The sequence below is a fragment of the Quercus lobata genome, chromosome 3 (assembly GCF_001633185.2).
Source record: "Quercus lobata isolate SW786 chromosome 3, ValleyOak3.0 Primary Assembly, whole genome shotgun sequence".
In the NCBI taxonomy this organism is placed as follows: domain Eukaryota; kingdom Viridiplantae; phylum Streptophyta; class Magnoliopsida; order Fagales; family Fagaceae; genus Quercus; species Quercus lobata.
Window position 1 is genome coordinate 62,725,083 of NC_044906.1, and position 12,507 is coordinate 62,737,589.

At 39.8% G+C, this 12,507-nt stretch overlaps 1 protein-coding gene across 1 annotated transcript; it reads left to right on the forward strand.

The window, feature by feature from the left end:
* The first annotated feature begins 6,508 nt into the window (after nt 1-6,508).
* On the forward strand, nt 6,509-12,136 carry LOC115982744 (DEAD-box ATP-dependent RNA helicase 22). Its single transcript, XM_031105447.1, has 8 exons — nt 6,509-6,986; nt 7,556-7,843; nt 8,000-8,113; nt 8,254-8,696; nt 10,015-10,327; nt 11,166-11,318; nt 11,651-11,702; nt 11,923-12,136. Exons 1-8 carry the CDS (start codon nt 6,618-6,620, stop codon nt 11,970-11,972), a joined length of 1,782 nt encoding a protein of 593 aa, XP_030961307.1. The 5' UTR covers nt 6,509-6,617; the 3' UTR covers nt 11,973-12,136.
* The last annotated feature ends 371 nt before the right edge of the window (nt 12,137-12,507 follow it).

The following is a 12,507-nucleotide window of genomic DNA, read 5'->3' on the forward strand; positions in this document are numbered from 1 at the left end:
AAAATAAAACAAATAAAAGAAATCTTACAAGTTTTGGACAGAACCAAGGCCTTGCATGGTCCACGGACTCAAGCCTATGGGGAAACCAAGTACATAAAAGAAATCTTACAAGTTTTGGACAGAACCAAGGCCTTGCATGGTCCTCGGACTCAAGCCTATGGGGAAACCAAGTACATAAAAGAAATCTTACAAGTTTTGGACAGAACCAAGGCCTTGCATGGTCTCGGACTCAAGCCTATGCCAAGTACATAAAAGAAATCTTACAAGTTTTGGACATTGCATGTCCTCAAGCCTATGGGGACCAAGTACATAAAAAAATCTTTTGGACAGAACCAAGGCCTTGCATGGTCCTCGGACTCAAGCTATGGGGAAACCAAGTACAAAAAGAAATCTTTGGACAAACCAAAGCCTGCTGGTCCTCGGACTCAAGCCTATGGGGAAACCAAGTACATAAAGAAATCTCACAAGTTTTGGACAGAACCAAGGCCTTGCATGTCCTCGGACTCAAGCCTATGGGGAAACCAAGTACAAAAAAGAAAAATCATAAGTTTTGGACAGAACCAAGGCCTTGCATGGTCCTCGGACTCAAGCCTATGGGGAAACCAAAGTACATAAAAGAAATCTTTACAAGTTTTGGACAGAACCAAGGCCTTGCATGGTCTCGGACTCAAGCCTATGGGGAAACAGAGTACATAAAAGAAATCTTACAAGTTTTGGACAGAACCAAGCTTGCATGGTCCACGACTCAAGCCTATGGGGAAACCAAGTACATAAAGAAATCTTACAAGTTTGGACAGAACCAAGGCCTTGCATGGTCCTCACTCAAGCCTATGGGGAAACCAATACATAAAAGAAATCTTACAAGTTGGACAGAACCAAGCCCTTGCATGGTCCTCGGACTCAAGCCTATGGGGAAACCAAGTACATAAAAAAAGCTCATAAGTTTTGGACAGAACCAAGGCCTTGCATGGTCCTCGGACTCAAGCCTATGGGGAAACCAAGTACAAAAGAAAATATTACAAGTTTTAGACAGAACCAAGGCCTTGCATGGTCCTCGGACTCAAGCCTATTGGGGAAACCAAGTACAAAAAAGAAATCTTATAAGTTTTGGACAGAACCAAGGCCTTGCATGGTCCTCGGACTCAAGCCTATGGGGAAACCAAGTACATAAAAAAATCTTACAGTTTTGGACAAACCAAGGCCTTGCATGGTCCTCGGACTCAAGCCTATGGGGAAACCAAGTACATAAAAAAAAAAAAAAAAAAAAAAAAAAAAAAAAAAAAAAGAAGGAAGAAACTACTATGGCATATAAACCTCAAAATCCATCCGAAGAGAACTTCTCGTTAACAGTTGGATCAATCTTTAATTGCACGGGTTCCCCGGTCTACCCTCAGATCCCCAGTGCCAAAGGGGTTGATACGATACGGCACAGTATGTTATCCCAAGGGCACGAACCAAGTCCATCGCTGCTCGGCTGCTCTCTCGGATATTCATCTAGCGTGCATCACGCAGCGCTCAGCAGCTATCTCGGTTAGTTCCATGAATTCAATCTATTGAGGATTACCATTGTTATACTTGATAATATTTGCGAGTTTAAACTAATAGGGGTTTGTATTAAAGTGTTCTTCCGTCCAGAATATTGTTAAAGGCATGTTTTGACTTAATATTCAGACCCAAAGTGGTTGTTGCAAAAAAAATATGTATAAAGAAATAAACACATCTTTTATTAAGACAAAAGAACAGTACAGTGTACAATAAAAGCTGAAACCAGCTTACATTAGAGTTAACTGCGTAAGCAAAAGAAAAGTACAAAAGAATAACGATGATGCCGAGGAGATATCTCAGAGGAGAGGTTGGCTACTGTTCCAAGATGTCGTCTAAGGAAACTACTCCTCGACGCTTCTACATACCCATAACTCAGGCAGCCAAAGAACCTGACCTCAATCTAACACCATCTACAGAAAAGATGCAGGGAGCCGGAAGTTGGGAAGCCCCCGCAGAAATTTGCCTGCTACAAGGCAGACGGTGCTGATGGCGGAAATTCCGTCTTCGGGCATACCAAAAATCTGGCATGACCAGAACCTGTTTCGGATTTTGACTAAAAGAGGGAGAAACATCCTTTCCCCTCTCTCGAACTGAAATATCCTCTTGAGTCTACGCCTCCTTGGCCCGCATCTCACTATCTGGAGTCGCGGGAGGACACGACGCTTTCGTGGTAGAGAGAGCTCCTTTGCCCCAATCCTCGCCTCAAACATGATGTACTAAGAGAGGAGACTGAAGAATTCGTGTGAAAGTAAAGCAACCTTCTCTCCTATTTATGCAAAAGATGAGGTGATGGCATTTAATTCACGCAGCGTCCCAAGGAACGCTACAGACAAAATGTCTCCGTCTCGATTTCCAATGCCGTCTGCAACCCTGAGATTAAAGGAGCCTCGTGAAGGCGCACCTCGGATACTGGGACGCCAAAAAGTACTGCGTGACCAAAGACTACGGAAATGCCTCTAAATCTGTGGGCCTAATAAATTCGCGGCCCAGGCCCGTTCTGCATGGAAGCCCATGGACTATGGCCCACACCAAGGAATAACCGTTACTGAGGACAACTTCCTGCTTGGTAACTTATGAGACACCTGAGGAAAGACAGGTGCAAAGAGAAAAAGGGAGGGCATAAAGTTCTGGACAGAACCAAGGCCTTGTATGGTCCTCGGACTCAAGCCTATGGGGAAACCAAGTACAGAAAATTATTATTATTACAAGTTTTGGAGAGAACCAAGGCCTTGTATGGTCCTCGGACTCAAGCCTATGGGGAAACCAAGTACAAAAATTTATTATTATTACAAGTTCTGGACAGAACCAAGGCCTTGTATGGTCCTCGGACTCAAGCCTATGGGGAAACCAAGTACAAAAATTATTATTACAAGTTCTGACAGAACCAAGTCTTGTATGTCCTCGGACTCAAGCCTTCCAAGTACAAAAATTATTATTATTACAAGTTCTGACAGAACCAAGGTCTTGTAACTCAAGCCTATGGAAACCAAGTACAAAAATTATTATTATTACAAGTTCTGGACAGAACCAAGGCCTTGTATGGTCCTCGGACTCAAGCCTATGGGGAAACCAAGTACAAAAATTATTATTATTACAAGTTCTGGACATAACCAAGGCCTTGCATGGTCCTCGACCCAAGCCAAGGTGGTAAGTATTACTTTTTATTGGTCTGCCTTATTATGCCAAGCACTTCTATTAAGATTATGGCAACGTCTTTTTATTATTAAGTATTTTGGTCTTAGTCGTCATTGATTTAGATGCTATATGATTGTGCCGAGCGGCGCTTACAAATTTATAAAAAACAAAGAGACAGAACATGCAAAGTGAAATAGAAACAAGTTTTATTAATATGAAAAATTATTACAATGTACAAAAAGAGGCTTCAACCAGCCTATACAAAAGAGGGGCTGCCGAAGCAGTACTAACATCCACAGTACAGATAAGCAAACGGTCAAGCGCCTTTTTAAACTTGTCTTCAAGGTCCCTCCGATCTCTGCCTCATTGCTACTCATACTAAGAGAAGAACTCACTTCAAAAAAAAAAAAAAAGAACGAAAAAGAAGGAAATAGTAAGGAAGAAATCAATGAAGAAGATGGAGGACATGAGTAAGGGAAGGAGGAGAAGAAGAGTGGGAGAAATGAAAAGACAAAGAGAGGAGCAAAAGAGGGAAAAGGACAGCACCAGGGCGGAACTGGTGCTGGGAAGACTATAAGAGGAAGGCGGAGGAAAGCACCAGTGAACAAAGAAGGGGAGAAGCAGAAGCACTTCGCCCCTGCCTCAGCCCTGACTCCTAACACACTGGTGCCGTGTTAGGTACGCTCGTGAGGAGCCGAGTGGTGCTGGTATTGGGTGTTCTCGACTCAGCCACGCCGAGAATTCGACATGACGAGCCCCTGCTTCGGATTTTGGCTGAAAGAGAGGCGGGACAGATCTTAAGTCTGCGCCATCCTTGCCCCGATCGAGCCATTTCAAGCTTTATCGGAACATGGTGTTTTGAGGAGGGGCATGGTACTTTCATCGCTCGTTATGATGGGAATATACTGATATGGTGTATAATAAACGGGCTAAGTAGGCGCTAGAGAAGGCTACGGGTTTCAAATTTCAGAAGGAAAGAGAGGAGTCTGCACGAAAGTGATGGCCTCCTGTTTGCCTTCTTATAGGAAGGGCAGAACGGAGGGTATTAAATGCATTCAAGCTTCCTAAAGGAATCCGAAGAAAAAAGAGGCGTCCGTTCCATTTCTCCACCTTATCAGATGAGCCGCCGGACATAAATGAGCCTCGTAAAGGGGATTCATTAAGGGCGCGTCTGGGACAGCCAAGTGGCAGGAATAGATCGCGAGCGGATTAAAAGGAATCCCTTGAAAACCGGCTAACTTCCTGGACAGGTGGAAAACCGCTCACATAAATGCGGGATTGAACCAAGTAAGCCACGTTACAGGCCCGGGTTCGCCAAAACCCTCCTTCCCAACCCGGAAGTCGGATAGAAGGGTTTTGAGGGGCTATTGTGGGGCCCAATAATTTAAGGACCAAACCCAATCGCTCCTGGAAAATTCGAAGGCCCAATCCGAGGAGAGCTGTGGCCCAAGCTCTACATTACCGAACACAAAACAACTTTGGAAAGCAGCCGAGGACAGCTTAGTCCTCGGCAGATCCAGAACCCCATCGGAATTAAGGGGTAAAACTGGTATAGGGACGAATTTGTAAAGAGATCCAAAATATCTTGGAGAAGTTACCCTTACTACCCTTCCAGATAAGACCTAACACATGACAGAGCTGTACTCTGCAGCCTTATCAACCATCCCCAACAATTCTGGGATTAGACGGATGGGACAAGTATCCGTCTTGCAAAGATTGACCCTACACGTGGACGAAGGACAATTAACGCAGAGGAGTATAAAAGAAGAAAGTAAGCAAATCTAAAAGAGGCCCAGCCTGCCCTGAGAAAGAGAAGGATCATAAGGGGGAGAACCTCTCAACAACACCGGACTTCACTGAAGAAAGTCTGTCGTTGGATAACCGGGGTTAGGCCTCAATGGTCCTCGGATCAATTCCGAGGAGTCCCATCCCATAGGGTGCGACGTCTTAGGGCTTAAATGCTCAGGCCCAACTCCTTTTTCTACCTGAATTCCACTAAAACCAGGATCGGACATCGCCCCGTGACCAACGACTAGCTTTTTAAGCCCACTCTCTACAAATCATATTGTGAGGGATCTTTCATGCGCGAGCCCAACATCCTTATTGGGCTGCCAGAGAATCGTGTCCTTACACACAACATTTTTAATATTAAATTTAATAAAATTTGGTCAATGAAATGTCAAGGGAGAGAAAATATATTTTCCTTTAAAAAGTTTTTTTTTTTCCTTACATGTTATAAATAGTTTTTTGTAGTTGCACGATTTTCCTGGCCCAAATTCGATTGATCAGGCCCTGGCCCAAAGCGCAACCCACAATAAATATTTGTAGAGGATGGGTCAAAGAACTTGGTCTCAGTGAGTCTGTTCGGTTTGATACATGGAAAGCATTGTTACAAAAAATAAAAACACCAGAATGGATCTCTCACGTATAAGTTTGTTTCTTTAGTTCCTCATACAGAAATTTTCGTCCCCTTCTCTACGGGACTCCACTACATTATATAGTTCCCTTCTCTCATCTCAACCCTACACTTGTTGACTATCTAAGCACCTACTTGAGTGGCTGTCCCATCAGACGCCTTCATCTCTCCCCATGTGAGTTGCAGAGGCCAAGGCGGTACTGTTCAAGGGTTATTTCCTCATTAATGCGGCCAAGAGGGTGGTTGGGGCGCAATTAATGTGGTGGTAGCTCTCCATGGGATATTTTGGATTTTATTCATTTTATATGTTGGGAGGATGAACTGAAGTGGCTGGGGAGAGTTCCTCGTCTAGGCTTCGTGATGTCCGAGGAGGAGTTACTCCTCGGACATGTTTCCCTGGTGTTTATGGGTTTGAGTAATGTTTCATACGTGGTTTCTCTTCGGACAGGACGCTCCTCGGACGGGCCTGAATTTGGAATAACCCATTATTTCTGGGCCGGGCCCCACATTTTTTTTATAAAAAAAAAATTAGACACAAAATAGGGATAAAAAAAACTTTTTTCAATAGTTTAGAAATGAAAAAAAAAAACTTTTGGTAAAATTTAAAGATGGAAGGTAAAATATTTTTAATAGTTTAGAGATGAAAAACAAACTTTTGATAAAATTTAAAGATAAAAAGTAATTTTTTTTTAAAAATAGTTTAGAGGAAAATAAGATATTTTCAATTGTTTAGAGATCAAAGAGGAACTTTTTAAAGTTTAGAGATGAGAAACAAATTTTTAGTAAAAGTTAGGTAACAAGATAGTATTTTTAACTTTTATTATTTATTCCTAAAAAAAAACTTTTATTATTTATTTTAATTTTTTATCAGTCAAACTTTCAAAGTAGAGTAATCGACAAAGACAATGGCAAGGGTTTACTGTTTATGCTTAAACCCTAAACTAAAACCCCATATCCCTTCCCCTACATTCTACAATTCTCAAAACTCCATTCCAATCCCACAAAATAATAGAAAACCCAGATGCTTCTCAATCGCTCAGCTTCACTGCTTTACCTCCACAAACTCTCACCTCCTCCTACTAAATTCTTTTCCCATTTCAAACACTCATACTCTCTTCTTCTCTGTAACCCTTCACCTTCACCTTCAGCACTACCGCCATTACTTCCTTCATGCCCTTCATTTTCTTTGCCCAGGGTCAGCTTCTTTTGCCTGAACCCACCTCGCCAAAGACAAGCTAGACCTTTTGCGAGTGCCACCGCTGCCGCGGAAAGGAAGGGAACTGACACGTTTTTCTCCGATGAAGACGTGTCGTGGGCATCCCTCGGGGTGTCCGATAAGCTCTCTCGGGCTCTCTATAGTGCCGGCATCGATAGGCCCTCTCTGGTTCAGGTACCCTCACACACTCACCCTGGCCTTGTTCACTCATTTTTTGAATTATAGCAGGAATGTCAATGTTTTGTTTTTGATTGTTTTCGGAGAAATGCAAGGCAAAGAGGGAAAAAAAAACGAATTTAGAATTGTGGGTTTTATTTTTTGAGGGGAAAAGATGAAAACTTTGACCAATACGGTGTTTAATAAGCGAAAATTTCTATACTAGACTTGTTAAAGGCTTTGTTTTGGATCTCTCTTTGTAATTCTTAGGTTCCACTTGGTTTTCAGTAGTATAAATTGATTGATATAAATTTAACAAAACGTGATGATGTAAGGTTTTGAGATTTTGCTAAAGAAAAACACTTGATATTATGAATATGAAATGACATTTTACACTTAGTCATTTCAAATCCACACATTGATAATGCTCAAATTCCTTCATAAATTTCATTAATAAAGACAATCCTATCATTTCATACTTTATTCAAGTCATTTAAAACTAAAGATTGAAATCCAAATCCTTGTGCATTTATTTTTTTATGAGTTTAGTGAGGGTTGTTATTAAGATATTTCTATTTGAAATATAGGCTGCTTGTATACCGGCTATACTTTCGGGAAAGGATGTGGTTGTGGCTGCAGAGACTGGTAGTGGTAAAACACATGGATATTTGATTCCCCTGATCAATAGGCTCTGCTCTGCACATGATGATTCTGTAAATACTGTTTCTGATCAAGAATCAATCCAATCCCAAAGGATTTTTCTTGTTCTTTGCCCAAATGTGCTGCTGTGTGAGCAAGTGGTGCGGATGGCAAATGGTCTTTGTGGCGATGATGGTAAACCGCTTCTTAGAGTTGCAGCTGTCTGTGGTGGGCAGGTACTTTATTTGCAAATTATTCTTGTGATGGATATGGGCTACTAAGCCTTTACATAGTGTGTTAGTTGAAGGGATTTGGTTCAATTTTCTTTGGGGGTTATGTCCATAGACATTTTAAGATTTTTGGTTCTCACATGTAAGGAACTTTGACTGCAGGGATGGCCAGTTCATAAGCCTGATATTCTTGTGTCGACACCAGCTGCTCTCCTTAATAATATTGACCCAGACAAACGCCGTTGTTTGGAGTTTATGCGTGGTGTAAAATATGTGGTATGTTTTTTGTGTAACTAACTATGTGTAAATATGTTGGTTATATCAGTAATTCCAAATCTGATCTGGCTGCCCAGAATGATAACATAGGAGAGATCACATAATTTATAAGTAGCATATCTATTTGCTATAACTTGCAGGTGTTAGATGAAGCAGATATGCTTCTTAGTGGGGGCTTCCAGAATAAAGTTATTCGTCTATTGAACATGCTCCGCTTTGATGAAAAGCTATTGTCTAGATCAAAAGAATCTGTATCTGAGTTGCCAGTGGAATTGGAGTCTGAACCTTCATCACACTTTACTTTAGATGATAAGGAGGACCTACAAACTGACATCATATCAGAAGGGGAGGAAAATTATGAGGATGTTCATGTTGATGACTTAGCAGAGGAAGTTGAAGCTGGGTCTAATAAAAGAAAAGACTGGAGGAGAGTGAGAAAAACTTATGAGCGCAGTAAACAGTACGTTTTTGTTGCAGCCACCCTTCCAGTAAATGGAAAGAAAACTGCTGGGCAAGTGTTGAAACAGATGTTTCCAAATGCCAATTGGGTCAGTGGAAACTACCTCCATTGTCACAACCCCAGGTGCCCCATCTATTTCTGGTTGCCTACTATTTTCTCTTGATATTCTTTTTCCCTTTGCTAGTCATCTGCTTTTGAAGCATTAGTGTGTCTTTTTAATTTTAAATTAATATATACTAGTAACACATGGTGACCTATAGCAAAAAGATTAGGTTTACTGGTGGCTCAATGGGAAAATTTTGGTATCACAATGCAATATATATATTAACTTTAGTATGTACCATGTAGGACTCTTCTTATAAAGAGTAAGTGTATGGTGATCTAATGACTTATCTTAACAACAATTGCTAAATGCCAGTTTGGTCACTTACATTTAGCCCACTATAAGACTGTTTACAACCATGCAAAAAAGTTATATTATGGTGCCATAGCACATGAAATGATGAAATCATACACATGGTTGGAGATGTTTGCTCCATGCACTATGTTCATATATGTATGCATATATGTCTACATCTATATTTCCATGGTGATCCTTTTGATTCACATTGTTGATGCCTAAATGCTATCAGTGGGCATGAGTTTAGATTATAAATTTTGGACCATTTCAGGCAGTTTAATCCCTTGCTTGGTACATTGAAGTATTCTGTAGATGAGCATTATTAATTTTTCTGTGTGTAACTAATTAGGGAATATTGGATAATAGAATTGAGAGGAATAGGCAGGGCATATATATGAAATTTGTGATACATTCCCATCTCTCCTGAACTGTGTGGGTCAAAATTATGACTTCTTCCACTTCAAGAGATCCTTAGCCAACTCATTGGCAAATGCTTTAACAATAGCTTGATTGCATTGCCAATCATTAGTGTAGAATAGGTGAGGCCTTGCATGCTTGTTGGGTGGAGCCCCATAGGTGTGCAGCCATTATCATATGCTTAGCTCATGGAAATTAGTGTCGATTAAGATTGGGAGGAGTCATGAGGAGGGAATTTACCCTCTAATAGTACTTCAGGTGGGAAAAAAAAAGAGATGCAACTCCAGTGATTTATGGTGAAATTTTTCTTTTTATTTTCCAGTTCTAGCCAAACAGCGTGGTCTTGTTTTCTAGTAAAGACTTAATGAACTCAAAAGTATATACATAATTGGTTAAAGATGTAATGCTATATAAAAAGCCATTCTTTTATTTAATATGTATTCTTATGGGTGGGGTCTTGTATCTGGGGTTTACTCGACTGGGGTGGGTGCACAAAGTAGCCCTGCCCTGGAAAGGCTCTTCTTCATTTAAAAAAAAAAAAATTATGCTAAATAGCCTCTTTGGTGTTATGATGCATGTGAAAATGCATGAGAGCTGGTGATTATTGATTCAATTCCATTTCAGATTGAAGCAGAGGTGGATTGAAGTTACAACTGAGACTCAGGTGGATGAACTCATAAATGCTGTGAAACAGGGTTTTAAATCTAAAGCTACTGAATGCCGAACTATGGTGTTTGCAAACACTGTTGAGGCTGCAGACGCAGTGGCAAATATACTGTTGAAAGCTAACATTCACTGTTACCGTTACCATAAGGATGTCTCCTTGGAGGAACGTTCCCAGAGCTTGACTGATCTCAAAGAGAAAGGTGGTATTCTTGTGTGCACTGATGCTGCCGCACGTGGTGTTGACATACCAAATGTCTCACATGTTATTCAGGTGCATCTCTTTTTATGAAATTAGCTATTCCTCCATCGTGTATCTGGTTCTCCTTTCACAGGACAGAAAGCCCTGCTAATGCTATTTTTTTTTTGATAAGTACTAATGCTAGGTTTCATAACAGTAAGTAATGAGAGAATGTAAATGACAGACATCAAAAGAACTGTTTAAATCATGAGAGTAAGCACTAAGCACTTAAGCAGCTATGAGTGTGTTTACTGATTCTGAAACATTAGAGTGGAAATTGATAAACATTAATTTTTTTAATGAGTGGTCACTAAACAACTAGTGTCACTTTACTAACTCCATGCCATTAGAGTAAATCTAAATAGGAAAACAAAATTATATTATTGTAAAATGTTGGAAAAAAAAATTTTGATGGACAGATTTCCAGAACTAATACAAGAACTTAAAATTAGAAGTTTCTCAATGTCAGAGAATTTTTGAAAAAAAAGAGAAAGGGAAAATATTTTTACATTATATAAAAATGGTAAAAGACACTAAACTGTAGACTTCCTATAAATTCAAACAAGGTCCAATATATATTTATATATATATCACAATGAGTGCTTTGTAGTCAGAGCCAGAGGAAAATGAAAAACCTTGTTATTGGTAGTGAGATGATCATAGCCTTAGTATGGGACCCTACAGATGGACACTCTAGATGATCTTTCATTTTTCTCTTACATGCTCTTCTGTCATGAGACCTCTTTTACCATTATAACTGGCATGCTTCCTTCAAATTGTTTTTCTAATTTTGTTCTGTTTGTTCAACATTTTTTGGGGTGTATATGAATTGATAGAGGACTTAACTCTTGAAATTATCTGTCTATTCCAGGCAGACTTTGCTACTTCTGCGGTAGATTTTTTGCATAGGGTTGGTCGCAGTGGTAGAGCTGGTCAGTTTGGAATTGTCACTAGCCTGTACTCTGAATCCAACCGGGATCTGGTTGCTGCAGTTCGTCAAGCAGAGGAACTTGGTCAGCCTGTGGTAATTCTTGAAACTTGTAATTTGATTCTGAAAGATGCGTTTTCTGTGAATGGGCAGATTTTATGCTACTTAGGCCCAGATTTTGAAGAACAAACAATGATTCTGCAATTCTATTTCTTCCCCCTAAAGTAGTGTTGTTTAATGGGATGCTGGATACTTAGGAATGTACAATTTGGTGGAAGTTACAATTCTCATTGATTTTTTATCATACATGAATGCAAGTTTTAGTTTCCTACTGATGTATTGTAAATTCCATATGTGGTTCCCTATTATTTTGTTGCCAATATTTGCACCTTCATGAATGATGACTGGTTATTTTCGTATGTCTGCAGGAGACGGCATTTAGCAGGAAAAGAAGCTTCCGAAACAAGCTTAAGAAGAAAGGTAAGGTTTTCACTATGATTTGGCAAAAGTATCATATCCACATAAACATGAAGTGCATATACTTAAACATATTAAAGGATGCACTCTCACATCAAAATTTGTAGTAGAATAAAAAGTTGCATCTTATATTTGGGTATAAATAATCTGAAAAAATATAATAACTAGAGAAGTACAGTTTTGTTATGATACTAAATTTGAGCTTATACTTACGATTTGGCAGGTTTGACGAAAGTCAGAGACTTGTCAATTGTGGAAGAGAGTGTGTTCTAGCATAAAATGATTAGATTGTGAGGAACTTGGTATGTAAGGAAGCATAACTTGTCTTTATTTATTCAAACGAATCCTATCAATGTAAATGATATTCTACTGATCTCTTTGAATTAGATATTATCTAATTAATACATAGGCCACAAGGTGATATCTCTCTCTCCAAAGCTGAATGTGTTCCTTTCTTTCTTGGGCCAAAAATGTTCACTTTTCATAGTCCTAGAGTCAGTTATGAGAGTTGCATTCTACATCTTCAAGCAACTCCCACTTAAAAATGTTCCTTTCAATGATGTCACTAATTGTACCCATTTTACTGCCTCAATCATATATCTTAGGTTGCATTCTAATATCTTCAAGCAACCTGCATTAATGGAGGCCCGCTTTGTCTTTCCATAGTTACATGAGTAGATATGCATCTCCGGTTCATAGGCCTAGTAGAATCTAGAAGTTAAGATCTAACTCAAACCCGTGCCCTAGGCCAGTTAAGTGATGATTTCTTAATATTCTTATGCACAGGTTGATAATTTAGTGGAAACTA